The 27,387-nt window shown below is 41.4% G+C and overlaps 1 protein-coding gene across 3 annotated transcripts in view; it reads left to right on the top strand.

Moving 5' to 3' along the window:
* LOC109956073 (cadherin-4-like) overlaps nucleotides 1-27,387 on the top strand; it is a 211,079-nt gene that overhangs the window by 169,527 nt on the left and 14,165 nt on the right. For all 3 annotated transcript variants that reach the window (XM_020592916.1, XM_020592914.1, XM_020592917.1), the window contains 4 exons: nucleotides 6,425-6,597; nucleotides 16,037-16,174; nucleotides 20,235-20,420; nucleotides 20,726-20,979. In XM_020592916.1, the coding sequence (XP_020448572.1) occupies nucleotides 6,425-6,597; nucleotides 16,037-16,174; nucleotides 20,235-20,420; nucleotides 20,726-20,979 (751 nt within the window). The remainder of the gene's footprint in view (nucleotides 1-6,424; nucleotides 6,598-16,036; nucleotides 16,175-20,234; nucleotides 20,421-20,725; nucleotides 20,980-27,387) is intronic.

The raw sequence follows: 27,387 nt of genomic DNA, 5'->3' as shown, positions 1-27,387 counted from the left end.
GTGACCTCTCGATGAGAAAACAGTGGGATACAAAAGGCAATGGATGGGCAAATGGGGGGCAGAACATATAGACTTTCTCTCGAGTTGCAGAGTAAACAAGCTGCTGGCTCTAGAAGTATTTTTTTTTTCCATTTGTAAATTTTCATATAAAAGATTTTATAATATTTTTTATGTTTCCCAACATTGAAAAATTGGAGCATAACGGCTCATTTCACAATACCGTAGGTTTTATGTTATGGCCATTCATTATTTTAACTATTTCAGCTGTGTTTCTGTCCAGTCAGTTGGGATTGTGGATGGCCGTAAATACTATGATGGCCATGAGCCTGAAAAAACCTTCTCTGTGTTGTTTGTAGGCAAACTTGCACTGATGCCTTTCAAAGATGTTTGCATAGCCAGTAGTGGATCTAGGAAGTGTGACACGGGGTGGCAAAGAGGTGACAGAAGGCTTTGACAGGGTGGAATGGAATGGCAGTATTTGGGGGTTTGTAGACCAATTGGCCCAGTGCTTATTTTTATAAATTATGAGGTCCTGGAATATCATTTGGTGACAGACCCTGTATGTCAATGTGGGGAGACATCATATTTGGGGCCTTATTACTCCACTACACATTAATATTATATTCAGAATATTGCAGCCACAAACTTTAAGTACACCAGAGACTGTATAATGCAGTAACTTTAAATAAACATGTTCTTACCTTCAGTTATTTAAAGCTGTTTTTTTATTATTTGACACACATATGTAGGGTGGCAATGTCTGTCACCAGACCAAATTTCATCCAGGTCTCATCCTCATTTGGGATCTAATTGCTGCTGACATTGAAACACATATTTTCTGCCATAGCTTGTCCTGTAATGAAGATAGAGCCCTGAAATGCTCAGGTAAGATAGACAGTATACCTGCCTGTCGTAACCTAAAAGATCAAGGATTTTAGAACATTTTGTGTTGATCTGGATCTTATTTTTCACAAGGGGCCCATTTTCATGGGCAGAGGTACATGCACTCTCTGATTACTCTGGTTTCATTAGTTTTTGTGACCTTCACCTTTGACCTTTGATAGGATTGGTCCCCACCAGTGTCTGTACCAAGTATGCTGATGATCCATCCAGCCATTTGTCTGTATTCCTACTAAGCAACACACACGAACACACACGAACACACACACAGAACTAAACATAACCTCCTTGGCAGAGGTAACAATACAATTCAACCACACCTCAAACTACAGCCTCTGAAATGTGTACACAGTTGAATGAGCACTTCTCTGAACAATAACTGAATATCACTGAACTGAACATTATACATTATGGTTTCTCCAACATCCTCTTTATGAACGAGGGACTTATTGCAGGACTGTTGGATGAGACTGCCTTAGTTTCAACTACATGTACCTGATAATCCTGTTTTACTGTTTTACTTGTTAATCAAACAAAAATGTGTGAGGCTACAGTTCTTATGATCAACTCCCTAAATGTTATGGATTCAAACAAAGAAAAACCAATATAAACAGAATTTAACACTGCGACATCGCACCTACGCCTGGATGTTTAATATACAAGTTCATAAAATGGCAAAGTGTGCATCCAAACCTCGAACATGGGAAAATCTTTTAAACATGCACTAAACCGTTTATTCTCCCACTGTACTATAAATAGGTTTGTTGATAAAAATATTAATCTGTTTTCTTTGAACATAAATAAAAACATCTGTGCAATTTTAAATTCAAGAAGTACTTAGCAGACTTTAATTAAAGTGGGTTTAAAAACAAAAAACGAATCCTCACATTTCAGAAAATACCAGCATTGTGAAAACCAGTTAAAACTTAAAAGAACTTACAAGATCCAGGATTCCAAAATAAATCTACATAAACACCTACAATATAATCGGTGTTGCTTTACTGTAAAATCTACAAGTACCTGTCTGAACCACAAATCACCACTTACTAAGTAATTTAGCAATTTAGGGTATTAGTTTTATTATTCATAGAAAATTGCAATTGGATGGTATAGATAGGAGAAGCTCCTGAGCTGGAGAGGTCATTGAGAATCACTGATCTGAAACCAAATCTACAATAATTACACATAGGCGCACAAAATAACACATGACAGCAGTTCATTAGTCATAATAAATAAATAAAAAACGCCCTGCACTTGTCCTGATCGATCATGTTACAAATATTATTAACAGCAGGTAAAATCTGTTAGACTGCTGCACCATCTGTGTACTGTATTGTCACGCTCTACCAGCGCTGGGAAGTGGAAATGCTATGAGCTGCTTTATAATATAATTTTTGATTGAAGTTATAATGAATGTGTAAATGTTCTTGACAAGCTCCTCACACTTTTTTACCTTCTTCTTACTGTTTCTGGGACGGTCAAAGTTTGCACCATGCTAATCTGTACACTGTACACTGAAGTGCACTGAGGTTTGACAACAAGCCATGACATCTTTTGCACTAGCGCAGTTGAAACAAACGGGGTTATGGTGTGAATTCTGATTGGCCTAAGAGTTGTGGTGAAAGACATCATGACACTACTGTGGCTGCAAGGCCATGGTCCAGGAATGACTATACTCATGCTGACATGAGGTGAGAGCGCCGTCAGGGCACAGTGGCCACTGTGGCTATGGAAGTCCTACAGATATGGAGGGCTTCAGGGCCCCCTCTTTCCCCCCTGTAGATCCACCCATGTCTATTGCTCTTTCTTTTGGTTTTGAGTATAATATATTATGAAGCTTTTCTTTTCCATACTGAACCAGCCTTCTGGTTGGATCAACCAGTCAACTTGATGCTTGAGGCCGGACGATACATTGTTGAGATTTTGGGGGGGTCATCTTCGGTCGATTATGATATGCAGGCCTCTTCTCTGTGTACATCATTGTTCAAATTATGAGTGGGGGAAGGGGATTTAGCCCCCCAAAAGAACCTTGAGCTCCTCCCAGAAGCAATAATAATTCCAGTTTAGGGGGTTCCAAATAATCAATAATCATAGTCAATTTTGTTATATCAGTTCTAATCATAAAACAAACCACATATGAATTATACATAAACACAGTAAAATCTGATACCACTTTTTCTTGAGAGAGAGAGAGAGGTTATGTGTAAATAAAGTGTGTGGTGTCAGGTCAGGCTGCAGTGCACCTCCTCAGCTCAGCAGCATCTGTCTCATCAACACTGTCTCATAGAGACTTTCCACACATGAATTATAAAACAAACAGGCCTAAATTCCCAAACTTACCAAATCACCCCACCCCCACTGGTCACCAGATAAGACCCCCACAGAAACATGCATATCTTTGGGCTATTGTAGTTCTGGCTTTAGCCAGTTTTGCTGATGAGAAGCCAGTTAGAGACCAGAAGAATACTTTTCTTCTCTGCAGTTTCACAGTTTTCTTCTCTTGGCATTCTAATAAAGTTTTTCAGATGATTTTGTATTCTATTTCCATAAAGTTTGTACAGTTGCAAGATATATATTTAATGAATAACAGTCAAATTTAGCTGAGATATCTTGCCTTTTGGTCCCTGGCATCATGTCTCACTACACTGTATTATCAACTCAATAGGGCCCTTCATTAGAACTTCACTACAGTGTAATTGAACAACCACTGTTTGAACTAAGTCCCTCTGATTGCTGATATACTGTAGGGTTTAAGGTTTCCAAGTCCAGCCCAGATAACCCTTTTAATGTCATATTGACATAAGACATTATGTAAATTTTTCCACAAGTTATCTACTTTTAAGTATGACAAGTAAACTGATCTTAATGCATAAAATAAGTAGAATGTCAAAGTGATCAGGGTTTTTACTGCAGCTGAAACTCTCCTCCCACTCTGTTACTCACAGGCTTCGGCCCCTGTCGGTCCACAGGCACGGCTGCCATGCAGTGATAAAGATCAAGCTTCCAGAAATCTCTCTGCACATTTGATCTAGCCTTTGCATTGAGCTATGAATGTTGCCAAATCTTTTGACATCTGTTGGTTAGTTCTGAATGGTCTGACTGTGTCCTTGTGTCCTGGGGTTTGAGAGCAGTGGACTCCATTAGAGGCTCTTGTGTGAACATGGTGGTCCCTTTATCATTTCCACTGAGAGAAACACCGGGTTTCAACCTTTTCTCTTACCTTTCAGCCATTTCTCCCCTCTACTCTCTATCTACTGTACCATGACCACTTTTGTCTTTTGCAAGGCAACCTCTATCTTCTCTCCCCTGATGAGAGTTATCCTCTTATGCTGTCCAGCCCCTGCCCTCCCTTTCCCTGACTTCCACTTGTACATTTGCTTTTAGTGGTCTTTATAAAACCTCTCACCTTTATTTTCATCTTCACTTTATTTTCTACTTTGCAATTTCCTCCTCTGCCTCCTATCTTTGCATCTGTGTGTGCCTATCTCCCTGTTCCTGCCTTATCTATTTATTTATCTATACCCATCTTGCTCTTTTTTCTCCCTCTTCCCTGCACATGGGAGGCAGATGATGTCTCTGTCTGACTGATGTTTAGGCAGCAGATAGACCTCACCACTGATATCCAGTCACATGAGCAAAATGGCCAACAATGCATATGCCTGCCACCAGTTAAATTTTCAGCTCCAGCAATTTTAGTGGAAAAGCAATTAGGATTTGGAATTAGTGCTCAAATTAAAGAGGAATTAAAGAAGCTCAGAGATTAACCCTTTCAGGCATAGCCATGACACACCATCATTACATCACTGAATTCCTCTCATTTAAAATGAGATGTAGCAGCACCAACACGTGATACATCACATCCTCTCCTTCTCTAGGGGACTGCAAAGGTTGATTATATATTGACGCTGTCCTCAGCTGAACAGCAGTAATTGTTTTTCCTTCTTCCTGTCTTTACTTAGATACCTTCTTTTTCTTGCTGGATAAAGTGACAAATCCTCCTTTGAAACTTAATGAAGTTTGAAATAGAAATTCAAAGCGACAATTATCCTGTCCGTGAAGGCTGTCACAGGAGTGATGGTGCCATCTAGACCCAATTATGGGAATGGAGACACCTGCAACTGCTCAGACCCACAGGGCCTGCCAAATCTGCCACACATACAGCAGCTCTACTGCTTCAGCTGAGACATTTACATTTATTTCAAACATACAAGACGTTTTTTGCCGACCAGTTTTGTTTGCTTTTGATGTGATAATTGAACAGTGCTGGTTCTGTGCCTTCTTAGCATGGCACCCGCTGCTCACTACTATGTCCACTGAAGTAACCAAAGTGCTTATTCATGCATCAGTTTGCCAAGACACTTTTTGGTTTCCAGTATCATGAAAACAGTGGCATAACATGTTAAATCCATCAGAAGTGTTATAAAACAATAGTTAGTTTATTCTAATAAATTGACATACAGAATCTAACATGTAGGCATAATAATGACCTTTTTCATATATTCTCATTCAAGCATGTTCATGCTTCAGCCATCTCCTCTCTCTGCTCTCCCTGCTCTGAGTTGACAGTCTGTTTCCCTCAGCAGCAGCGGCAGCATGGAAAGTGACATTTTCACAGAACCCTGTGAGAGAGGCGAGGTGATCTTTCCTCTTTCCAGCACAAAGTGCTCCTAATTGCCTGGTTGCATTTGTGAGCCCAGCTGACAAACTCGAGCAAATCAATAATTCTGCTCGGAGAAGATGCGGGGACACAGAGCCTCTCACCCTGATACATGCTGAGAGGACACATACACGCACATGCATACAGATTGGCACACATATCTGTAAGTAAATGCAGAAATACATTCACCTTTTACTCGCACACTCACACACCCTCCCTCTGCCTCACCACCTCTGTGCTGGCTGCCTTAAATGGCAGTGTTTATCCGTGATTCTAAGACAAATAGGGAGAGAGCATCGGAGCATTAAGGGCAGCCATGGTGCCGCTGAAGGCTGAAATAATGGATAGTGGAAATGGCAGAAGACCCAGCGCTGCTCATTACTAAATGGACTCTGCAGAGGTGGAAACTTTGCCCCACTAGCTTGTCTGTATACAGAGAACAAAACAGCACCGCTTAAAATAGAAGCTTATTTAACCGATTTTGTTTGTGTTTTGTGCTCTGCTCTGTGATATCTCTGCCTCTAAAAGTTATTTTTCAAAGAACAGAGAATGTCACAACAATTTGCAGCGTCTGATTGGCTTGTTTCTTGTTAATAAATGGGCTTGTTGAGTTTTCTCTGAGTGCTCTTTCTTCTCTACAAATTAATTAACAGTAATGGGCTTACAAGAAACTTTAATGTGCCATGAATTTTCAAAATGTATGTGTGTAGAGAAACATGAAAGCCACATCTTTGTATTTTAATGAATGTTGCCTGCTTGTTTTTCGATGTTTTTTTGACCTCCTCTAATGTCATGTGTGCTGATGTCCGTCATATACTTTCCACATTATTCTACACTGCTCTGAGCTAACTACCTTTCTCTCCGCAGGCTCATCTGTGATGCAGGTGACAGCCACCGACTCAGATGACTCCACCACAGCAAACGGCATGGTGCGCTACCGCATCCTCTCCCAGACGCCCCACAGCCCCATCCCCAACATGTTCACCATCAACAGCGAGACTGGAGACATAGTCACAGTGGCAGCTGGCCTGGACAGAGAGGTCAGTGTCAGCTGTATGTATTGTGTCCCTGTTACTGGCATTATTCAATCATTCTGCATCTCATTTGTGTGCACCCAGCCATATGATCAGCCATCAGAAGCCAAAACACTTCAGTTGATATACAGTATACATTGATTAGATTAGTCCAGAGCTAGCCAGAGCAAAGACAGTTTTTTGAGTTATTGCTTTTGCGCTGACATGCAGCAATGGTGCTGATAGGTGGAATTTTTAAATCTTGGGTAGAGCCAAGCTAGCCGTTTCCCTCAGTTACCAGTTTTTGTGCTAAGCTAAGCTAACTTTAACCTTACTCCAGCTTTAAATTTAGTGTACATATACTGTATGAGTGTGATATCCATCTTCTCATCTAACTTTCTGCAAAAATCCTTAGGTCTTGGGCCACCAGGGCACCCATACTGACTGTATTTTTTTAAGATTTATTTTCAGGCTTACAGTATATGCCTTTATTAATTACTAAGTCACAGAGAAGAAACAGAGGGAGAGACAGAGACCAGCGACAGAGCTGTCAGTGGCTGGAGTCAAACCAGCAATGTTGCAAACCCCAGCAAGATATATGATGCTCCGCAGCATAACCGGTCGGCTATGGGATGCTCACTGACTGTATTATTTTGACTTGATTTATCCTGGTAGCTACCTACTGACCTGCCCCCTCATGTCCTACCCACTCAAGAATGAACTTGAACTTGTTTCACATGGCCTCTCTGCCGGGACAGTACCTCACAGCACATCCACCCACCCACGCACAGCGCCGGGGGGTACTTCACAGCAGCTTGTGTCTTCATGCTCAGAGAAATGTCAAATAAGTCAAATGTGAGTTAGTTGAAATTCAGTAACTTATTTTTTTCCCAAGTCACTACCTAATGTTGGGTTTAATATCTTTATCAGATCTGTTCATTTTGACCATCACTAACCCCTAAATAAATCCTTAAATTCCCTAAATTTAGTACTAAGCTGAAAATTCTATTGCTTTTAATATTAAAGGTTAAATTATATTTCACTGGTCATTAAATACTGTAAGAGTATTTCTTTTCAATATCTATTTACCATCAGCTTGCAATACACAGTACACATTTCCTCTGCATAGTATACTGTTTTTAATATTTAAGTGATAAACAAGTGATGAAATAACCAAATAAATATTTCAGCCTGCAAATTCCACAGTATCCCATTAATTTCATCATGTCACTAAGCATTTATTTGCATTCACCCTTTTAACAAATGTAAACTTAAACAAAGTGTCAGAAACAGCGCGCGTAATGCGGCCGAAAAGTGTTTAGTGAACTCAATTAAATGGCCAGACGAGGATGTGTAAAACAAAACTGTCTATTTATTAAGAGAACTAACGTTGAACAAAAGAAAACCATACAAGACACGGCAAAAACACAAAACTCACATGTCTTTAACAGTCCGAGGTCAGAGCCAGCAAACACATCCAACAGAGGTGATCCAAAATACGTAGTCCAGAGGGAAGTCCGATATCATACACTGTGGCAGTCCGAGACAAGAGGGCAAAGCAGAAAGGAATATACCAAGGTAACAGTCCGGGTCAGAAACACAAAATACCAAAACCGAAGAAAATGCTGGAAAGTCAGAGCTGGGGTCTAGAACAATCTGGCAGCGTCCTGGTGGGAGGACGCTGCCTAAATAGAGGTGTAAACAATAACGAAACAGGTGAAACTAATGTGAGTGATGAAGAACGTAAAAAGACCGAAACTAAGGTGAAACAAAAACAGGAAGTAACATCAAAATAAAAGCAGGACAGGAAGCAGCGGAACCGAATCATGACAACAAAGGACAAAATACAAACATCCTCTTGATTTCCTGTTGCGTAAATATAATTGGCCAGCTGATATCTAGTGTTTCTGTTAGTGCTTAGCAGATCAGATACATGACCATGGAAGTTCAGCACCTCTCTGCTGACAAGGTCGCAGCACCTTTGTATTCACTGTCTTCTTTTGTCTTATCCACCAGTGGTATGTGTTTGTTGCTCGCTTTGGTTGTTTGCCAACCTACACACCACCTCCGACACCACAACACACATTGTCCCTGCACCATCTTCCATCTTGTTCTGCTAATGAGGAAGGTCACGCAGTGCCAGCTTTTGTTTTTCCCAAGGTGCATCAGGAAACTCTGGGTGGTCATGTTTCATGGCAGATTGTTCATCCTGTGGCCGATGTCTCACACACACATGCTTGTACAGCTACAGTACAGTGTCTCTGTGAGGACATTGATATAGTACATTCCCTAGCACCTTAACCTAACACTTAACCCTAAATACCAAAGCCCAAACCTTATCCTAACACCTAACCCAACTCTAACATGAACCCTAAAACCATGCCTTAACCCTTATACAGCCCTTTAAATGTCTTCACTTTCTCAAAATGTCCTTGTGCCCATGGTCTTCACAATGTATAGCCAAACAAGTACACACACACACACACACACACACACACACCTCTTATCTCTCTCTGCTGCAAGAGAAGGATAATACAACTGGCAAAAACAGGGAAATGTTCAAATTCATATGCCCTCATTATGAAGATAATCTCATCCTCATAACTTAGTTGGCTGATTTTACTACCAACATAAAAGCAGCGCTGAGTGTGTCTCATAATGTTTATATTCTGAGAGGTCCCGCTGGTCCCTCTCTGCACTAAACCTGACCAAGCAACACTTTAGAAATAAAACAGGATTTACCAACAATAAGGCAAGCATATTTGGAGAATAATAATGGTTAATATCTCCAGAACAGAATCGGGATTTGATAACAGAAGAAAGTAGTACATCAATGCTCCTTCCTTATCCAATTTACTGAGCTGGTGTGGCATGATAGAATGATACACTGGTAGGACCATATAAATGAGTCTAGTGAGCGCGGGCCAGCTCTGTGTCCCTGTTTCTAGCTTGGCCCAGGCAGCGGTAGTAGCAGCTGATGGGAGTGAGGGAAAGCTCATTAATCTGAACACATCAAGACAGGCTTAGTCCCACCTGCCTCTGATCCTCGTACTAAAACTGGGGCACACCTGGGAGTTCACGCACCTGCTGTCAAGGTCAACACAAACACACTCAGATACAGTACATGAGCTCACATGCACATACTGTTCACACTCCCAAGCATTCAGTTTTGCTGTTTTAGATGCAGTAAAGCTCATTCAGAGTGAGGAGTAGCAGCAAATTTGTTCAGTCTGACCCCAGATATTACACTGGATCCATGCAGACACAGTGCTGTATTCATATGCCACTACACAAAAACATGAATATGCATATTCATTGCAGACCCTAACCACTTGTGCAGCATTTACTGTACTGTATATTCTCTGTCATCTCTTTCTCACACTTTAGCTAATCCTCATCCAGCTTGCTTGTGTCTAATTAGAATATTCATGTGCTAATCAAGGGCCGGAGTGGGCTCTCTCATGTCGAGCAGACCAGGGGGTACATAGAGGTTAGCCTGGCATCACTTACCTCTGACACCACAGAATGCCAGTTATTCTCACCGCCCACAGCTCATTTGACCTCACATGCCTCCACATCCCCCAGCTCATAGGCTAACAAGCTGGGCCAAATCATGTGTGTGTCTGTTTGACCAACATTTGAGTATAATGTCTACAACAGAAGAAATGCATTTTCTAATGAAGTGCAATGTTGATGTAGCAGGTAGCAGAGTGGGAGATGTCAGGGTGCCACAGCTGGCATGGATGCCTCTCTACCTTCATGGCTCCAGTTCCACTGGCAGGCAAAGCTGTTGTCTTCCATTACCCCAAGCTGTCTCATTGTCCCATGAGCCCTGAGTTACAATGTGCTGCTGTGGGATGTTGTGGGATGTTGTGGTATGGCCTGGTGCCAGGCTGCCCACCGGGCTGATGCCAGCTTCACGTTGGAATGTCTTGCCATCAATTAGGACATTGCCTGGACTGCCTAAAGAATATGAGTACACAGCCTGGTGGCTCTATTAGGTTCTGCAGTGCACAATTGGGGAAGCAGACTGAGAACAAGCTTCCTACTATAAATGTGCCTGGGGCTTTACTGTCTCCTCGCTGCCTTGTACATCAGCTCCAGGAGCCAGACAGCAAAGCCTTCTGAAGATTCTGCATGGGTTACTGAATGACGAGTATTGATGCATGTAGGTGGATGTTGCATGTTGTCGCCAACTTTTAATCAAGAAAATATTCCCTCAATAGCCACATTGTTATGTGCATCTAATGTGGTATTGAATTGGACCCTCTTTTGTCTTCAGAAAATCCTGGATTTTTTTCAGATGATCTATTTCTGTTCTGTTTCTGTTCTGAGGTATTTGCCTCCTTTCACTTCTTACATTCCTAACATTCTTATAGATATTTGTAAGTTTTTCTTTTGTCCAGATCTCCTGAGATTGATATTTTGCCCATGAAAACCTTGGTCATTCTTTTAAAACCAGCCCATCCTTTAAAGGTAGAATCCTTAAGACAGGTTTTTATGAAACCTATGGTTATAGCAGGCATGCTACGAAGTGCCAGGTACATGCTGCTCTATCAGAAATACACCAGAAGAAGAGAGTGGTACTGGCGGACGTCGCTGCTGACAGTAGTAACTACAATATATTGTAGAGATAACTGATACATATGGTATAAATAAATGGCTTTAATTGTTATAGTAGAATAAATCCAGGTCATTAACAGTATCAAAGGTTTCATCCGCTTAGATGAAAATATTAAGGACTATAACTTTAAACGGCTTCATCTAATTAGTTTACTGTAAAATTCCCTGTCAGACGTTTGACCCATAAGAGACCCTGTGGGGTAGTGGTTTCATATTTTGGATTATTTACACAGCTTCCCATCCAGCAAAAGACATCGCTTTATTCATGCATTGCACTGTTTCTTGTTCATAGATGTCATTTGTTATAAATCTAGAACAAAGTTTTTGATGTCAGAATTGTCCTGTAACCTACTGGAAGTGTTTTTAAGTCACCAGAGGATTTTAACACTAGGGGCTTTATTTTCCTGCCAACACAAAGCCCTACAAAGCTTTGCACACGGTCATTATGCACAGTTTTCTTGGGTGCAAGTTTTTTTTTTACACTGGTGGGTTTGGTATTTTCCTGCCATGAATGAATGCTTTTTTATACGTGCTATCTACATTATAACATTTGCCACTTTGTTAGCAAGCATTATTTGGAAGTCCAAATATCCTTCCACTTAATTTTAGTTACTTCCTTAAATTGGAAGCATTAGACTCACATCTGTGGCCACTCTTCCTTCTCCTCTCTAAGATGTGATTTTTTTTTTTTTTTTTTTTGCATTTGTGTTTGTTTGCTTCATTGTTTAAAGGCCTTGATTTAAGTATCTTAGGCTATTGTAAATCATTTTGGTGACCAAATTCCCTCTCCTGTCTGTGTTCATTGATGACACAGGAGACACCTGGCATGCTGCTGTACAACAAGGAGCATTTGCCTCTTACTTGGCTTTACTGTCTTTTCTGTTTGTGACATGCTGGAGCCAGCAAGTCTGGCGACAGCATGTTCATCACATGTCCTTGCATTGTATTACCATGCTCAGTCGGATCATAAATTAAACCTCTCGCCCAACCTGCAAAGTTTTATTCTAGCAGCTTTATTCATAAGTGACTCACAGCCTTTATTTATCCAGTATGTGACTGTTTGCGTAAATGTGGAGGTGTTGCTAATCAAGTGGATTCATATTTTATTTATCTACAGTATCCAAGTGAATGTCTCCACAGTGAGATTCAGAGAAAAGAAGAGAACAGAGACGTGCACAGAGAGTACAGAGAACAGTGTGCTGCTTGGAAAAAGTCTCCATTGTCTTGTGTTCTCTTCAAATCAGTGTTGAGCTGTTTGTGTCCTCAACGCAAGCATCCCTTAGAAACAAGAGATGGATGATGAAGCTGGAGACAAAACCACGCCTATTTTCGGTACTAACTGGGGAAAACATGCGAAAATAGAAAATAATTCTGTAGATTGTATTTCTCCCAGCTGGAAGTACTTTAACTATAGATAGTGCAGTTTGTCACAGGGAAGGTGGATATGTAACTGAACTGAACTGAAATAAATGGAACTCTCTCAATAATACACAATTAAATGTGCCAAAGAAAGGGAGGACATTCATATGGAAGCTCAGTATATGAGTTAAATGATGTTTACATGTTATTTGGCCCCAAAGAGGGTTCATCAGGCCATGCCGTCATACATTTTCAGAGCCCCACAATAAGCAACACCATTTTCCAGACCTAACCTACCATTGACACAAAGCATCCCTGAACGCTATCCTCACCCAACCAAAGAGCAGATATGTGACTAGACACACAGCATCTGTATTATATTTACTCATGTTAAGTAGTGGCTGGTCCAGCTGGCTTGTAATGGCAGTCACCTCTGAGAGCCAGGTCTGCTCAGTTGTCCAACCACTGACACAGTTCTACCAAGATTGTCTAACAAAAGAAGACTATTAACAATTCCATTGAGTCTGTAACTGTATTATCACTAATACAAGTTCAGTGTGGGTGTAGGAGTGAAGACAAGGCTACAGGGTCATCAGGTGGGCAACCTTTCACTAACTGAACTAAAATCTAATGAATTAAATCAAATCTGCAAAATTTAATTGAAGTGATCTCAGCTGAACTGAACCGAGACTGTAATGTCGGGTCACTGACACTCAGGGTCACTGAGGCAGAAAGAGACTGCAGTCAAAGAGAAGTGAGGGAGCTGGTCGCTACAGTTTTAGCCACAAGAACTGGTCCATTTGAGGCAGATTGTAAGTGACAAGGTAGCGACTGTGGCCAGCAGGAGTCCAACGGGCCGGAACATAATCCATAAATGACACAAGTAAGGAGCAAGTCTCCCTCTGCCTTCTTTGTGTGGTCCACACCAAATGGACATTCACTCAGGTATAATTAATTCATCCTTGTGCCTGCGTGGGTTCTCTCTGGGTACTACGGCTTCCTCCCACATTCCAAAGACATGCACCTTAGGTTGACTGGCGACTCTAAATTGCCCATAGGAGTGAATGGTTGTCTGAGTGTCAGCCCTGTGATAGACTGGTGACCTGTCCAAGGTGTACCCTGCCTCTCGCCCAATGTCAGCCGGGATCAGTTCCAGCGCCCCTCGACCCTCTTCAGGATAAGCTGTATAGATAATGGATGGATGGATGGATAAACTACTCCTCTCCATTTTCATGTTGACATCACCTTCCCAGTTCAGATGGTTATTTTTTTGCTTTGTTCCTGCTAACAATGTCTCACTGGAATACAAGTCTGTTTACTTACAAACCATACAGTATACAGCCAGTTTTTTTCTTCCACCTGTCCTGTCCGCTGCTCAGTTTGACTTGTCAAGAAGCTACCACTGATGCTCTAAAGCAGTTTTCCTATTTCTTCCTTCAGTCACTTGGATAAACAACCTAATTTGAACCCCATGAAAAAAAAGATTGGGTTTTATTGTTGGTGGAGCTCTGTGTTCAGGTGTTTCTGTGGTTTTCAGCTTGTGCAGATTAAGTCCGTGAGGTTCAGGGCCTGAGGAGGAGTCTGGGCTTTTGCTGTTTCTAATAAGAAGCTGAATTTTCTCCCAGCGCCGGACTCTAATCTAACAGAGAGATTTTCTGTTTGACACATCTATAGGACTCATTAGAGAGCCCTTTACTGACTTGTTTGGGCAGCCGCTTCTGGACAGCAGAGTGCGCTTAGCTGCGTGTGTGTTTGGTGTGCACATGCATGTGTATGTCCAGTGTGTGTAAGAGTGAGTTTCCCACTTGTTCCCACTCACCGGTGCGTTAGCAGATGTGCATGTGTACACTAGAAGGGCCATAAACTCACAAATATCCTCAGATGAGTGATATAACCATGCAGGATAGGATCCATCAGCTACACCCCTGCTGAGAGCTCCACCTGCTGGCTTTGCTCCAGTCATTTCGCTTCACCGACCAAAGAAAAGGCGTCCATCAAAGCTCGAGCCTATTAGCTTCCTGCAGCCATCGAGTGCTACTTCCAGACAGATGTATGTGACTGGAACTGGATGAATCTGCAGAGAGACACATTCATTGGAGCCTCTATTTACTATAGAGCTCTGTGAGGGGAAATGGTATTTATATTAAATTATGAGTCTATTAAAGGGCAGTCAGTATTGGGCTTTCATTAATAAGGTCTGGTTGGTGCAGATTAACATGTCTATGCACTTCATAATGAGGAGGGATGCTAAATGACTTCAGTTGGATGTTTTAACTGGCCTCAGTGGTTTGTCTGTTCTAGCACTCAACTGCATCCTTCATGAAGGAAAAAGGTGGGAGACAGAAAGGAGGTGCAAAGATACACAGAGATGGGTAGAAAAAACTGACCAAACCATGACATGATGAAAGATGAGAAGAGATCAAAAGAAAAAGAAACAGCCACCTGAGCAGGAAGCAATACAGTACAAGGCCGCTGGCTGAGTTGGCTCTCATTATGCCAGGCAGTCCCTGACATCAGTGCCACAGGCTGTCAAGTCCTGAGGGTGAATATGACAAAACTAGCCAAGTAACAAACAAACAAACATTAGACCATTGATAAAATGCATTGTGGATGCTGAACAAAACAGACGCCCCTGTGTGGCAAACACTGGCCATCCATTGTCTCTTTCTGTCCCTCTCTTTTCTCTGATATAATGGAGGCCAGAGCCAGATGGACTATTAGGAAGAGAAAGAGACCACAAAGCAGAGAGGCTTATACTGTCAGGATGGAAACATCACACACACACACTTACACCCCTTCCCAGTGGTGAGTCTGGGGATGGAATGAACTTTCAGCACCACGGACAGAGTCACGTTGCTGGAATGGGGATATGTGTTGTCTCTCTCTGCTCCTTTGTTTTTAATTTATTTTCATTCAGTTGTGTCTAAACAAAGCCTAATGTTTGATAGTGTTTCATGTACTGGCACTGTAAAATTACAGTGCTTGCTGCAGTACACTCTGGGGCGACTCCCCCTCACTGTAAGTGGACTAAATAAGGTCCATTCACCTCTGGCATTATCTGCAGCACTGTGGTGCATCTTAAAGTGGCAGCACCTCCATTAAAATGACTGATGATCCAGGTCTGTTCCCACAGTGGAAAGCCAAGACCTTTAGGCAATAATGGATCGACCTTTTACCCACATATCGCTCGCTCTCTTCAACTCTGTGACTCTTGTTGTGTGTGTTTGTGCTGTTTATTATTTGTTATTGAGGAAATACAGACTCCAGGTCTTCTGTTGTTTCACTGAGCGGCTAGCTGTGACAAAAAGGAAAGATATGTGCAACATACATGCAAGTTGATGAATAGCTCATTCTGCATGTATTCATTCATATGACTCATCGTGTCATTGTCAAAGGGGAAAAATATTTATCTGGTCATTTGACACCCGTGTCCAGGTTTGTCACAGTATTTGATGTTCCCCCAACTATGTTTCTCTTTTTACAGAAAGTGTCTCAGTACACCATCATTGTCCAGGCCACCGACATGGAAGGAAACTTGAACTTTGGCCTGTCCAACACAGCCACAGCTCTTATCTCCATTACTGACATCAATGACAATCCCCCAGAACTGACAGTGAGGACGGTGAGTCCCAGACTTTTCCATAGATATGTTATTATTCTGTGTAAGGAACTGTAGGAAAATTACCAGAAGGAGGAAACAAGAAGTTAGTAACTTTTCCTTTTTGCTGAATTGAGGGAAGATTTTATTAATTCATGAATCTTGTGAGATTTATAATCCAAACAAATGAATATACAGACACATATAGTGTAACATATATATATATGTGTATAATGTGACTGAAAGTGAGCTTGAGGGAGGGGTGCTCCTACGTCTCTCCCTCGCTGTCTGTATTTTCCCTCCCAGCAGGGCCTCAGATGGCCAGGGTTTGTCTGCAGGCATCTGGCCCTGGTCCCTGATAGCTCCACACTCGTCTGACAGCAGTGCGTGTATGGTTGGAGAGGCAGTTGTTTGTTTTTGAGGGTGAGGATTACTAATGAAGAAACAGCAACTGAAAGCAAAATATCTTTTATGCTGAGTATAGATGGTGTGCATGTATGCATGCATGCATGTCTGTACATTTCTTAATCTTTCTCCATATATAGCTTGGACTCTCTATTCTCAGTCTGGTCATAGAACAGAATCAAACGCTGACCGCAGTCTGACAGACCTCCAGGATTTTTTGCTCCTCTTTATGTGGGCGCATGTATTTCTGAGAATCCAGAGAGAGAGACAGATGCTGTCTGCAGCTGAGCTCCGAGGCAGAGTGAGCCGTGTGTCAGCGTCACACACTGTGATCCCTGTCTCCTTTGTGGGGCCACCGTCAGCGTGCTTGCCAGTACAGTTCCAGCCGCATGCACTGATAAGAGCTCCCCAGCTGTCTGGGGTAGAGCTCACTGAACAAGGCTGCTGCTCTGCTCAGAACTGCCCTGTCCCCGTCTGTAGTCCTGGATCCATTACCACTCTTCGCTGGCGGGGGGGAGAGCTCTGGTCCGAGTTAGTCTGTTAGCTCAAAACCAATATTCAGCACTTACATAGAAATGCAAAAATGCTGGTACATTGTCCTTGGCACAAACACAGCAAAACACAGCAGAGCAAGACATGCACAGAGAGTACATGTACAGTATGCTCGCTGTTATCTCTTCAGGGCCTCATTACCTTTTCTGCAACCTGAGTGAATGAGTGTAGATTTGCCTGCTCTTGTCAGTAAAGGAGCAGCTGACCAAATGTTGTCAACTGCGGTAATGAGTAAAAATGAATAGAAATGTGTTTTTGTAGCATGTCTTCCACTTAGACACAAACAACCGCACACTCTCACGTGACCATCAATTGCAAAGACATTGTTCACTGCCAGATGCTGTTTTCACTGCTTTGTCAATCTCTACTTTTTGTTCTGCTTCCCACACAAGCAACTACACTTGGAGTGGTTCAGTAATTATTTGTGTATGACAGATGCAAGAAGAATTCTTTGCTCTCTACGGGAGGCATAAAACATAAGCACGCTAATTAAGTGAAACTGCTTGCGGGGGCGTAAACCAAGCAGATATATTGTGTCTAAATTGTAAAAAAATGGGGAAAAAAGAAACAGATGTTTTATTCATTTCACCACATGGGGCTGAATGCACTATGTTGCTTTTTCATTATTATGTGATACACAAAAGGACAGAGATACTTGCCACAATCTATCAAATCAAATGATCTAATGAAGTGGATCACACCCTTGCTGAAGTATATCCAGAGGTCTATCATTCACCAAAGAATGATGAGACGCAGGAGAGCAGCTTGGAAGGCTTGTGGGGTTGAAAGCTCGAGACACGCAGGCTTGCAAAACAGAACAAGGTGGGATGTGACCCACCTGTAACGCTGCAGCTTCTTAATACCCAAAGGAGCTGGAGTGCCAGAGATGATCGGTATTTGCTACTTTGGCAACTTCACAGGTTTAATTTGTTTAAACAAAAAAGATAAAGCACCTTGATATGTCTGTATAACATGAAAAATACAAATGAGGGTAGACACCTGTTGCCAGTAGCTATATTTTTATTACACCTTAGTGAAGATATAACAGTCTTCTTAAGTGGACTGATGTCAGCAGGAGGCTGTTTTGGGACATTCATTCTACCTAATGTTGTCAGTACCATTTGGGGTTGTTTTCAACAAGGAAAGGAGTAGCTCATTTAGTCTTGTTGAGCCATAGCTCTGTCATCTAAAGTGAATCATTTTCATTTGCTGAGCCAGTTTTCAGTAAGAAGGTAGTAGATTTCCCTGCTGTTCAGTGCAGGGCAGGAATCCTGACTTGCACTGATGTTGAGGAAATCTTTAAACTGAAACAAAAACAACCATTCAAATCAGTAAACGGATTTGCAGTTTTCACTATCATATGATTTCACTTTCGCCGTTATCCCTTATCTGCTACTTGTGGCCACAGCATCTGCTTTTACAGTTGTGCTTTTAGTTGTCAAAGCTTGTCAACACAAAAGCTTTGTTTAAGAACTAATTAAGTAACTGATCATTTTTGATATAAAACTTATTTATGTGGTTTTGTATTGATTCTGTGTTGGCATTTGGAAAATGTTTCTTTGTCTGATGCTGCCTGAACAGACCCACACTGTTTCTAAAATCTGCCTTTAGTAAAATTTCATGGGTGAATATTTAAATAGGCAAAGCACATAAAGTGCACTTATTAAGCCCTAAAGCCAGAATGTGTAATCCTGACAATACTTCGAATAGCAGTTTATCGATCCTTCCATTATCTATACCTGTTACCCTGAAGAGGGTCATGGGGGGAGGGCTGAAGCCAATCCCAGACACTCCAAAATATAGTTTATGATCCCTTTTATTTTTGACTCATTTGAAGTTTACATTCACTGACTGTAGACTGAGGTCCAGTCTGATAGTTACCTACAACTGAATCTTACCCTCCTACCTTCCCCCCTTATTTGTATAATCTTTTGGAAACTCGGAGCTTGCTTGTCTGCTGGCTTATCAGTTGGTCCACATTGCATTTTAGAGAGTGAGGCCAAGTGCCCTCCTCTATAGCCAGCACCATTGTGTTTGCCTCTGAGAGAGCATATTCTGACAGTGTGGCCAAACAAGCCGGAAGGGTTTGTGGTGGTGTTTGTGTTAAGGCTTCGGGTGAAAATGAAATTGAGGAGCCCACACACCCCTGACTGAGAGTGCATATTTAATTTGTTCTGGGCTTATCAGCCTGGATGTACTGCAGGAGACAGGGAAACAGGGGGTAAGGAGGGAGGGTGTGAAAAAAGAAGAAAGGCAGAAATTGGGTGGTTTGGACGTTACTTCAATCCCATGATGATGAAGCCATTAAAGTGAACAGCAGCTGGCAGGCACACCATAAACAAGTTAATGCTTCACAAGAGGAAACATGGATTATCGTCTGACAATGAGAGCTTTTAGTGTCAGTATGTGTGTGTCTACCTTTGAGTGCCCATCCCTCTGTAGCCAGATAAATCCCTATAGAGAGGGACATGTATCCTATTGCGCTGTAAATTCTTCTTCAGGCTTTGCAGCTGTCACCAAGTTTCCTCCAGAGTTAGTTCAGAGGGGAAGTTGTTTCAGATTGCAATATAATGAAGATCATTAGCCAAAGATTATTCCTACCGCTGCCTTAATTACCGTGCTTATCTAATTGCTTATTAAGACCTAGATTTGGTGAATGCACAGAATCTAAATTAAACGAGTAAACACTTAATTGAACAAATCCATTAGTTCAAATAAAGAGTTTCATATGAGCAGACATGGTGCAGAGTAAGAGACTTTATTAACATAATGGAAGACAGGATTATCTGTTATCAACAGTTAAACCAATATGTCTTTTTCTGCTCCTTTTGTTTTCTAATTTCTCCTCCATTTGTTTTGCTACCACTTGCATTTCATATTTTAATGTAATGAGCATTATTGGTATGACCCTAAATGCAGTTTGTTTTCATAATAACAATTATGGAAAATGCTGAAAGATTGATGATGGCACAAGCAAATGTTTAAAATCTCAATAAATCAACTTATTAACATTCATTAGCCAACTGCTGGAACAATATCAGCATAATGTGATCTCTGCCATCCTCCCTGCTGTCGCCTCTCCTCGCTCCTCTCTCCTTTGCTTCCTACCCTCCCTCCCACTCTGTAGTTTTCTGGGGAGGTGCCAGAGAACAAGGTGAACGTGGTGGTGACGAACCTGACAGTGGTGGACAGAGATCAGCCCCACACCCCCAACTGGAACGCTGTGTACCGCATCGTCAGCGGAGACCCCTCTGGACACTTCACCATCCGCACCAACCCCATCACCAATGAGGGGATGCTGACAGTGGTCAAGGTAGAAATAAAGATTTTGGCCTCTCTATACATGTCCTGATATCTGATAAAAAGCTCTATCAAAATGACAATGTACGGTTGCTTTCCATTATTACTCAACATTTCCACCTGCTCTGAAGTGCCAGATGTTGATGAGTACTCAGTACTTTGCTCTCACTTTGTTTTCACTGAATTATGTCATTTTTCAAATTGGAACACAGTTGGAACTAATTTTGCAATCAGCTGCACTAATTTTCCTCCCATTGCTCATCATTTTGTTTTCTCTATCACACTCTCTGCTCTCCCCCACCCCCTGTTCCTCTCTAGCCAGTGGATTTTGAGATGAACCGTGCTTTCATGCTGACCGTGGTGGTGTCAAACCAGGCCCACCTGGCCAGCGGCATTCAGTCCTCGCTTCAGTCCACAGCGGGAGTAACCATCTCTGTTCAGGATGTCAATGAGCCACCCGTCTTCCCTATAAATCCAAAAATGATCCGATTTGAAGAGGGTGTGCCAGCAGGCACCACTCTTACAGTGTTTGCTGCTCAGGACCCTGACCACTTCATCCACCAGACTGTCAGGTATTGTGAAGAATATCTCATTATGTTGGGTTCATTTATTAACTGCAGGCAGTGTTGTAGTACTCAACTCTGACTTGTGTCTTGACTCGACTTGGGCTGGGCACTGGTGACTTGGACTCAGACTCGAGATTCAACTGCAATCATTTTTTAGTAGTGTGTGTGTGTGTGTGTGTGTGTGTGTGTGTGTGTACTTACAAAAACATTTGTTTGGGTATTGTGTCACGCATGGTAAGTTAACTCCTTTTAAAATGGTGAGAGCTGTGCCAGTTGTGTTTAATGACCTTGATCTTCATAACTCGGACTCAGGTAATGGGGACTAAACTCAACTCGGACTATTCTTTGGTGGCTTGGACTTGACTCAGACTCGAACACTGGGGACTTGAGACTTGACTGGGCCTCAAGGATCGAGTGACTACAACACTGGCTGGAGATGATAAATGTATCATTAGTTTGGAATTGTGCTTGTGCCCACCTAACTGAAGTCTAGTACTGACGCTACCTGTTAACTCTGCTTTGGTCTCCACCAACTCTTGAAAGAAATATCTGGCTCTAAAGCTACAAAAACAGTCTAACTTATTTGGCAGCTGAGTTTTGTCAGAGCATGTTCACTGAAATCTGCTCCCTGATTTCTCTGGAAAGGTTGATCAGAGCAGTAAGTCTGAACCAAAACAGTTAAGTTTGTGCCATAAAACCAAAGCACTGAGTTAAATGATCAGTCATGCTGTAGAGTTGGGTGCTAGTTTTCTGTGGATATATCACTTAAAAAGATGCGTTTCACATTATGTTATCACTTGATCCACTGTTAAAATAAGAATATAGATTATAGCAGCTTTAAAATCGTAAGTTATTTAATTAAAATGATGGATTTTTACAGTTGAGAACTCATCGGTTGTCCAATGGAGAACTGAAGCTATTCTTAATTCTGAAAGCTACTTTACAGCATATTCACATATAGTGATGTGTTTTCAATATTTGTCCACCCTGAGTTTGAATCTCCATCTGAATCTGTGTCACCAGTGTTGAATCAGTGCCAAACCAGTTCTTTATAGTTTATTCCTCTTCCGTGACATTTTCAACTGACCCCCCTCCCACGTCCCGAGTTCTAGTTACTTCCTCGTTGCCAGGCGACTGGTCAAGAGGTCATCCTGTAATGAGTTGGACACTGTTTGTCTGCCCTCTCTAGATCTATCTATCTATCTATCTTCTCTTCCTCCTCATTGATCCCTCCATCCATCCTTCCTAACTGGGATGACACACAGCAGGCCTCGTGCCATTCCAGCATCGACCCTGTGTGACAGAAACTCCCACATGTCTGCTGAGGTCCAGCAGCACTGTTCTACTCCATAGCACGCTTCAACGAGACAGATTGATTTTTCTTAATGTCAGTGAGATGGCTCTTCCACTGTGGAACCAAGAGGAAATGTTACTGAATTAATAGCAAGGGATGCACTGGGAGATGTACTCATATATACAGTATAATGTACATACTATAGAGGTGAGCAATATCCACATCTTGGCTTTCATCTCCTGTAAAGACATGGCATGCAAACTTGGTGGGCTGAGCTCTTCTGCCCTTTGAGAAGTGTAACTCCTCTTTTACTCTCTTTTTTCTCATCCCTCCCTCCCTCTCACTTGTACTGACCCTGTCACTTTCTTATTTGTCAGTCTGTGGGTCTGTTATTGATGGGAGCTCAGAGCTGCTGTCTCCTCCAAAGCAGCTTGCCAACAGACGCTCATCTCATGCTCAGACAGTCTCATCTCTTCTGCCACGGCTGCTATATTCTTTAGGTGACCTTGCTTGAACCCCCTCACAGTACACACACAAAAGACACAAAAATGCACAAACACAGATTTACAAATGCACGCAAATATGCACCCAAGGGCCTGTAGTGGATGAGTGAAAAGCCTGTGCGTGAGTGGGAAAGAAGCCAGCTTGTGTTCTTTAGATTTCAAAATTTCTTGCATATTCTCTCTTTGGAGGAAAAAGATGATATGTGGCTAAGTTTTTTTCCCAGCTGTATTTAATTTTAAATGTGATTTAGGTGGCAGCAAAAGCAAATTATTATGTGCTTGTGCTTGTGAGCTCTTGTATTTCTGTTCTTGTTAGTATTAGAATATTAGCCCTGCAGGGTGGGGACATTTATTGATGTGAGGTCATGTTGATCGGCCCTCACGTCTTAAGGTCTTAGGGTATTTCAACTAGGCTTGGAATTTCTATACAGAAAGCATTTCAGATGCATTTTCCAGTCATCCACCTAATGCACATATGATAGTTTAATCTGTTTTTAATCGATCTAGCTGTCTAAACAGGCTGCATAACAGTTTGCATTTATCTCATCCTATATGCATATAAACAAAACCTGCAGCATATTTTTAAATATTTCATGTCTGTTTTCTGCTTTATATATGTGTAACCACAGGGGATGTGTGTTGGACTCTAAGTGCTGCCAAAGTGTGAGTGACCTATAGCTCAATACTGTGCATGAACACCTCCTGTGTACACAGATGGAGCACCAGAACAGCTGCTGCCCTGCTAACATGCTGTTCATGCTAGGTAGTCTTTGTAAATACACTATTGAAGTGCACACTTCATCAATTTAAAATAAAAAATAAATAAATTTCACACTGTTCACTTCTAAGTAGTGTGTGTGTGTGTGTGTGTGTGTGTGTGTGTGTACTTACAAAAACATTTGTTTGGGTATTGTGTCACGCATGGTAAGTTAACTCCTTTTAAAATGGTGAGAGCTGTGCCAGTTGTGTTTAATGACCTTGATCTTCATAACTCGGACTCAGGTAATGGGGACTAAACTCAACTCGGACTATTCTTTGGTGGCTTGGACTTGACTCAGACTCGAACACTGGGGACTTGAGACTTGACTGGGCCTCAAGGATCGAGTGACTACAACACTGGCTGGAGATGATAAATGTATCATTAGTTTGGAATTGTGCTTGTGCCCACCTAACTGAAGTCTAGTACTGACGCTACCTGTTAACTCTGCTTTGGTCTCCACCAACTCTTGAAAGAAATATCTGGCTCTAAAGCTACAAAAACAGTCTAACTTATTTGGCAGCTGAGTTTTGTCAGAGCATGTTCACTGAAATCTGCTCCCTGATTTCTCTGGAAAGGTTGATCAGAGCAGTAAGTCTGAACCAAAACAGTTAAGTTTGTGCCATAAAACCAAAGCACTGAGTTAAATGATCAGTCATGCTGTAGAGTTGGGTGCTAGTTTTCTGTGGATATATCACTTAAAAAGATGCGTTTCACATTATGTTATCACTTGATCCACTGTTAAAATAAGAATATAGATTATAGCAGCTTTAAAATCGTAAGTTATTTAATTAAAATGATGGATTTTTACAGTTGAGAACTCATCGGTTGTCCAATGGAGAACTGAAGCTATTCTTAATTCTGAAAGCTACTTTACAGCATATTCACATATAGTGATGTGTTTTCAATATTTGTCCACCCTGAGTTTGAATCTCCATCTGAATCTGTGTCACCAGTGTTGAATCAGTGCCAAACCAGTTCTTTATAGTTTATTCCTCTTCCGTGACATTTTCAACTGACCCCCCTCCCACGTCCCGAGTTCTAGTTACTTCCTCGTTGCCAGGCGACTGGTCAAGAGGTCATCCTGTAATGAGTTGGACACTGTTTGTCTGCCCTCTCTAGATCTATCTATCTATCTATCTTCTCTTCCTCCTCATTGATCCCTCCATCCATCCTTCCTAACTGGGATGACACACAGCAGGCCTCGTGCCATTCCAGCATCGACCCTGTGTGACAGAAACTCCCACATGTCTGCTGAGGTCCAGCAGCACTGTTCTACTCCATAGCACGCTTCAACGAGACAGATTGATTTTTCTTAATGTCAGTGAGATGGCTCTTCCACTGTGGAACCAAGAGGAAATGTTACTGAATTAATAGCAAGGGATGCACTGGGAGATGTACTCATATATACAGTATAATGTACATACTATAGAGGTGAGCAATATCCACATCTTGGCTTTCATCTCCTGTAAAGACATGGCATGCAAACTTGGTGGGCTGAGCTCTTCTGCCCTTTGAGAAGTGTAACTCCTCTTTTACTCTCTTTTTTCTCATCCCTCCCTCCCTCTCACTTGTACTGACCCTGTCACTTTCTTATTTGTCAGTCTGTGGGTCTGTTATTGATGGGAGCTCAGAGCTGCTGTCTCCTCCAAAGCAGCTTGCCAACAGACGCTCATCTCATGCTCAGACAGTCTCATCTCTTCTGCCACGGCTGCTATATTCTTTAGGTGACCTTGCTTGAACCCCCTCACAGTACACACACAAAAGACACAAAAATGCACAAACACAGATTTACAAATGCACGCAAATATGCACCCAAGGGCCTGTAGTGGATGAGTGAAAAGCCTGTGCGTGAGTGGGAAAGAAGCCAGCTTGTGTTCTTTAGATTTCAAAATTTCTTGCATATTCTCTCTTTGGAGGAAAAAGATGATATGTGGCTAAGTTTTTTTCCCAGCTGTATTTAATTTTAAATGTGATTTAGGTGGCAGCAAAAGCAAATTATTATGTGCTTGTGCTTGTGAGCTCTTGTATTTCTGTTCTTGTTAGTATTAGAATATTAGCCCTGCAGGGTGGGGACATTTATTGATGTGAGGTCATGTTGATCGGCCCTCACGTCTTAAGGTCTTAGGGTATTTCAACTAGGCTTGGAATTTCTATACAGAAAGCATTTCAGATGCATTTTCCAGTCATCCACCTAATGCACATATGATAGTTTAATCTGTTTTTAATCGATCTAGCTGTCTAAACAGGCTGCATAACAGTTTGCATTTATCTCATCCTATATGCATATAAACAAAACCTGCAGCATATTTTTAAATATTTCATGTCTGTTTTCTGCTTTATATATGTGTAACCACAGGGGATGTGTGTTGGACTCTAAGTGCTGCCAAAGTGTGAGTGACCTATAGCTCAATACTGTGCATGAACACCTCCTGTGTACACAGATGGAGCACCAGAACAGCTGCTGCCCTGCTAACATGCTGTTCATGCTAGGTAGTCTTTGTAAATACACTGTTAAATCAGGGTTAGAGTTTTAGATATAGCATGAGTGAATCACAAAGTGTTACACAGCCTATGGTGACAACTGCTGATAGAATAAAAACATGCCTGTGCTGTCAGAAGACTTTTGTCTGACTTATGGGTCAGGTGTGAATTTGACTCCGGTACAGTGGCTCTCATAAGACAACAAGAAAAATATGTGATTTAAATGAGCAAAAAAGAAGAAACAAAAACAACAATCTATTATTGAATGTATATACATCTACAATGTGAAAGAAGAGTTTTCAGATAGGTGTGGACAATTGTTATATTTACAAATTATTGCACTGGGGTGGATTTTACATAATCACATAATGCAACTCAGTAGCATTTTTCATGAGATCCTTGATCCTCCTAAATGGCTGCTTCAGTTTCAATTTCCTTTAGTTAATCAGGCAATATCTCATTGAGATTCCAAATTTCATTTGCAAGTGAGACCTGGCCAAGACAGCAGCAACAACAGTGTTACAAAACATAAAACACAATAACATAACTCACTTATATAAACCTAATTAAGACAATAACTTAAAAACAATAAGACTTTCTGAAAGCAACCATAAGTGCTTTAAATTTACCCAAAGTCACTTTCTCCTCTAATTTGAAGTCTTTCTGTTGTTCATTCCAGGCATTTGGAAAAACTTTCATTACATAGAAGTGAAAAGGAAAACGGAATGTGTTGTGGAAAAAGATGGGGAGAAATGTGGCCACAAAATGTGTATTGAATGTATTCTTGAGTCTATAAGGTAACGGTAATATAATAAGATAACCTTTTTTGAAATGGGTTTGGCTCAAAGAAAATTTTGGTTTCGTCTATACTACTAGGTACTTATACTATATTGACTGGGTTCAATAGAATTGCATTACTAAAAAGAGACTAAAATACAATTTTCATTGACTAAAGCTAGACTAAATGTCATCAGTTTTCATCAACTAAAACCAGATGAAAATAGTCATGGATAATTCTGACTAAAATAAGACTGAAATGCTCAGACTTTTAGTTGACTGAAACTTGACTAGACTAAAAAGAGTATGAACGTGACTAAAACAAATAAAAACTAAAATGACAGCTTCACACAAAGACTAGACTAAAACTAAAATTAAACCAGGCCACCAAAAACAACTGTAGAGTGAACAAACTCCATTTTCACCTAAACCGGTTTGAATGTCTTTTTTGCTATTAAAAAGTAGACAGTTTGTTTTTGCAGTATACCACAATCAGCAGTATCAAAACTTTTCTAAAGTCAATAAACAGTGCTGCACAACTTAGTTTATGATCCAGCAATTCAATTATGTCATTTATGTCTTCTTTCCTCCCCACTGTT

This window comes from Monopterus albus, unplaced genomic scaffold, assembly GCF_001952655.1.
Source record: "Monopterus albus unplaced genomic scaffold, M_albus_1.0 scaffold18.1, whole genome shotgun sequence".
Classification (NCBI taxonomy): domain Eukaryota; kingdom Metazoa; phylum Chordata; class Actinopteri; order Synbranchiformes; family Synbranchidae; genus Monopterus; species Monopterus albus.
This window is presented reverse-complemented; position numbering and strand designations above follow the sequence as displayed.